The 4,311-nt window shown below is 41.0% G+C and overlaps 1 protein-coding gene across 1 annotated transcript; it reads left to right on the top strand.

Moving 5' to 3' along the window:
- Positions 1–339: 339 nt before the first annotated feature.
- Positions 340–3,599, top strand: LOC145954640 (uncharacterized). The gene is made up of 7 exons (XM_083069327.1): positions 340–962; positions 1,063–1,311; positions 1,477–1,607; positions 2,274–2,718; positions 2,764–2,907; positions 3,040–3,308; positions 3,517–3,599. The coding sequence occupies exons 1-7, from the start codon at positions 340–342 to the stop codon at positions 3,597–3,599; spliced, it is 1,944 nt and encodes a 647-aa protein (XP_082925453.1).
- The last annotated feature ends 712 nt before the right edge of the window (positions 3,600–4,311 follow it).

Here is a 4,311-nt window from a genome sequence, read left to right on the forward strand (position 1 = left end):
TTGACCAATCAGATGGAGCAGATGGCTACTCAACTCAATCAGGCACAGTCTCAAAATTCAGATAAGTTGCCTTCACAAACTGTGCAGAATCCAAAAAATGTGAGTGCCATCACATTGAGGTCAGGGAAATAGATTGACATACCCACTGTAGTGCCTCCACCTCCATCAACATATACACCTGTACTAGTACCAATTCCAACATCCGCACCTGAGCAAAATGATGAACCAGTTGGTGCCCAAAATTTTCATGCAGGTGGACCTTCTTCCAACACCAATTCTGATTTGCAGTAGCCTCCTATCCCTCTTCCATTTCCTCCTAAATTGATTCCAAGCAAGAAGATGGAAGAGGTGGATAAGGAAATATTGGAGACCTTCAGGAAAGTAGAGGTCAACATACCTCTGCTTGATGCTATAAAGCAAATCCCGAGATATGCAAAATTCTTGAAGGAGCTGTGCACTCATAAGAGGAAAATGAAGGGCAATGAGCGAATCAGCATGGGCAGAAATGTCTCAGCACTCATAAGTAAATTTGTTCCGCACATTCCTGAAAATGCCATGCTTGATTTGGGTGCTTCTATAAATGTCATGCCTCTGTCCATTTTTAAATCTCTATCTCTTGGTCCTGTGCAACCTACGGGTGTGGTGATACAGTTGGCAAATAGAAGTGTCGCCCACGCTACAGGTTTCATAGAGGATGTCTTAGTTCGGGTCGGTGAACTCATTTTTCCTGTTGTTTTTTATGTGCTTGATATGGAGGAAGGATTCTCCCATGGATCTGCCCCAATCATTTTAGGCAGACCATTTTTGAGAACAGCCCGAACTAAGATTGATGTGTATGCTGGTACATTGTCCATGGAATTTGGTGATAGTATTGTCCATTTTAATATTCTTGATGCCATGAGACATCCATCTGAAGACCATTCTATTTTTCGTGTTGAGATACTTGATGATGTTGTTGATGAGTATGCTTTTGATTTTCATACTTTGCATGATAAGAAACATTGTTTTCTATCTGACCTATATACTTCTCTTGCATGCACTGAATCTGATTATGTTTTTGAGTTTGATTTTGAATCTTTCTGTATCTGACTTTGATTCCTGGTCCGAAAACAAATATGATTTTGTATCTGATGTTTTGGATGTTGTACCTCTGGATATTATTTCTTTAGAGTCAGAATGCACTAACCATGTTTCAAGAAGTACACATGAGTCTCACTTGCAGGTTGAGGTACATGCTGTGGAACCCTTAGTTCCTTCTATTGTTCAGCCAACACCCATTCCAGAATTAAAGCCTCTACCAGAAAATCTCAAGTATGCTTACTTGGAGGATGATGAGAAGTTTCCAGTGATCATTTCCACCTCCCTTGATGCTGTTCAAGAGGAGAAATTGTTGCACATTCTGAAAAAGCATATGAAAGCCATCGGTTGGACCCTGGCAGACATTCCTGGTACCAGCCCATCCACTTGCATGCATAGGATACTCTTAGAGGATGGAGCTAAACCGGTCAGACAGCCCCAAAGGCGACTCAACCCTGTCATTTTGGATGTAGTGAAGAAGGAGGTGACCAAGCTTCTTCAAGCTGGGATCATTTATCCTATATCAGATAGTTAGTGGGTGAGTCCGATCCAGGTGGTCCCCAAGAAGACAGGCCTCACTGTTGTGAAAAATGAGAGGGATGAGCTCATTCCCACTAGAGTGCAAAACAGTTGGAGGGTCTGCATCGACTACCGACGGTTGAATCAAGCAACCAGGAAAGATCATTTTCCACTACCTTTCATTAACCAGATGCTTGAGCGTCTGGCAGGTAAATCTCACTAGTGCTTTCTTGATGGTTTTTCTAGTTATTTTTAAATCCATATTGCTCCTGAGGATCAAGAGAAAACCACATTCACCTGCCCTTTTGGCACTTTTGCCTATAGGAGGATGCCCTTTGGCCTATGCAATGCCCATGGTACCTTCTAGCGGTGCATGCTTAGTATCTTTTCTGATTTTCTTGACAATTGCATAGAGGTGTTTATGGATGATTTCACTATATATGGATCCTCTTTTGACACATGCTTAGATAATTTGGATAGAGTGCTTAATAGATGCATTGAAACTAATCTTGTTCTGAATTTTGAAAAATGTCACTTCATGGTAGAACAGGGTATAATTTTAGGGCATATTATTTCTAGTAAGGGCATAGAAGTAGATCCTGCGAAAGTCTCTGTTATTTCATAATTTCCTTACCCCTCTTGCGTGCGAGAGGTTCGATCTTTTCTTGGCCATGCAGGTTTCTACAGGCACTTCGTCAAAGAATTCAGCAAGAAGGCCCTTTCACTATCCAATCTACTGCAAAAAGATGTTGATTTTGTTTTTGATGACAGGTGTAAACAGGCTTTTGACTGCCTCAAGGAAGCACTCACCACCACTCCAATCATTCAGGCACCTGATTGGACAGTCCCATTCGAGCTGATGTGTGATGCATCCAATTATGCATTGGGAGTTGTCCTGGCACAGAGAGTTGACAAGTTTCCTCGAGTGATATATTATGCTTCCAGGACTTTGGACGCTGCCCAAGCAAACTACACTACCATAGAGAAAGAGCTTCTTGCCATTGTTTTTTCTCTTGATAAATTTAGATCTTATTTGCTTGGTTCTCGTGTTATTGTCTATACTGACCATGCAGCTCTAAAGTACCTACTGAAAAAGGCTGAGTCAAAGCCTAGATTGATCAGGTGGATGCTTTGGCTCTAGGATTTTGATTTGGATATCCGGGATAGGAGTGGAGCTCAGAATTTGGTGGCAGACCATCTCAGCAGGATTGAGAGAGCTGAGGATGAGGACACTTTGCCCATCCAGGATAATTTTCCTGATGAAAATTTGTTGATTGTTTCTTCTGTTTCTATTTCTTCTACCACCCCTTGGTTTGCAAACATTGTTAATTTTTTAGTTGCTTCTGTTTTTCCTCCCTTAGCATCACGAGCTCAAATTGATAAAATTAAGAGTGATGCTAAGCATTATATTTGGGATGACCCCTATTTGTGGAAGTTGTGTAGTGACCAGGTGATTAGGAGATGCATACCAGATCATGAGATTGATTCGGTCCTGCAGTTTTGTCACTTTTCTACACCAGGTGGCCATCTAGGCATTCAGAGGACAGCTCGCAAGGTGCTCGATTGTGGTTTCAACTGGCCCACCATCTTCAGAGATGTGTGGAAGATTTGTAGCATTTGTGAGCAGTGTCAGCGAGCAAGAGGATACCTTACATGGGGACAACAAATGCCTCAGCAGCCCATGCTATTCTGTGAGGTGTTTGATGTCTGGGGTATTGATTTCATGGGTCCCTTTCCTGTTTCTTTTGGTTTTTCCTACATTCTTTTAGCTGTTGATTATGTTTCAAAATGGGTGGAAGCCAAACCCACCAGAACTAATGATGCTCGAGTTGTTGTGGATTTTGTTAGATCTCACCTATTCTGCAGGTTTGGAGTACCCAGAGCTATTGTTAGTGATCAAGGAACCCATTTTTGTAACAGATCTGATGGAGAAACTAGGAGAAGTGATGGATGTACTCCTCCTTGGATTCGCCTATGCTTGGACCTCTCCTTTGGAGATGTAAAACCGGATTGAAGGATACTTGAAGGAAGGTTGTTTTCGGACTAAGGTTACCTAAACTATGGATGGAAGCATCCAAGCTTAAGGAACAAAGGAATGCTCACTTCAAAAGGTAGGAAAACCTAGGTCGGATTCCTAAAAGGTGAAGGCACTCTCAGTGACTGTTTGAGAGAATTGGCTGAAGTTTAATTTCAAAAAATCTATTTCATTCAAAAAGTAAATAAAAGGTGCTTGGAGGAAAACATTTATAGGACCGGAAATAGGAGTCACTTGGCGCCAATGTGAAGGCTTCACATGTGACGCCAAGATTTGAATTCAAATTTGAATTTTGAATTCAAATCTTAACTCACCTGTGTGTCACCTATTCACAAGGATGCTAAGTGAATTTAGGTTTGATTTAATTTGCATTTAAGGTTGAATTTGAGTCACACATGTTCAACCAAGGTGGCGCCATCCATGTGACTCAAAATGCAACTTAAATGCAAGCTAAATTAAACCTAGTTTGACCTAATCCTATTAAACAAGTTTTCCCTCCTAATTCCTATACTAATGACCTAAATACAATGGTCAATGAAATACAATGAATAGGAAAAATTATAAGAAAGAAAATGAGCCCAATATTGGGTATCAAAAGCCCAAAAGCCCATGAAGCCCAATTACAAGTCCAAAGTTCACAAACCGTAATCTATGGTCAAAATACAAGACCAAAACAAAGT

This window comes from Cajanus cajan, chromosome 1, assembly GCF_000230855.2.
Source record: "Cajanus cajan strain Asha chromosome 1, NIPB_CcT2T_4, whole genome shotgun sequence".
Taxonomy (NCBI): Eukaryota; Viridiplantae; Streptophyta; class Magnoliopsida; order Fabales; family Fabaceae; genus Cajanus; species Cajanus cajan.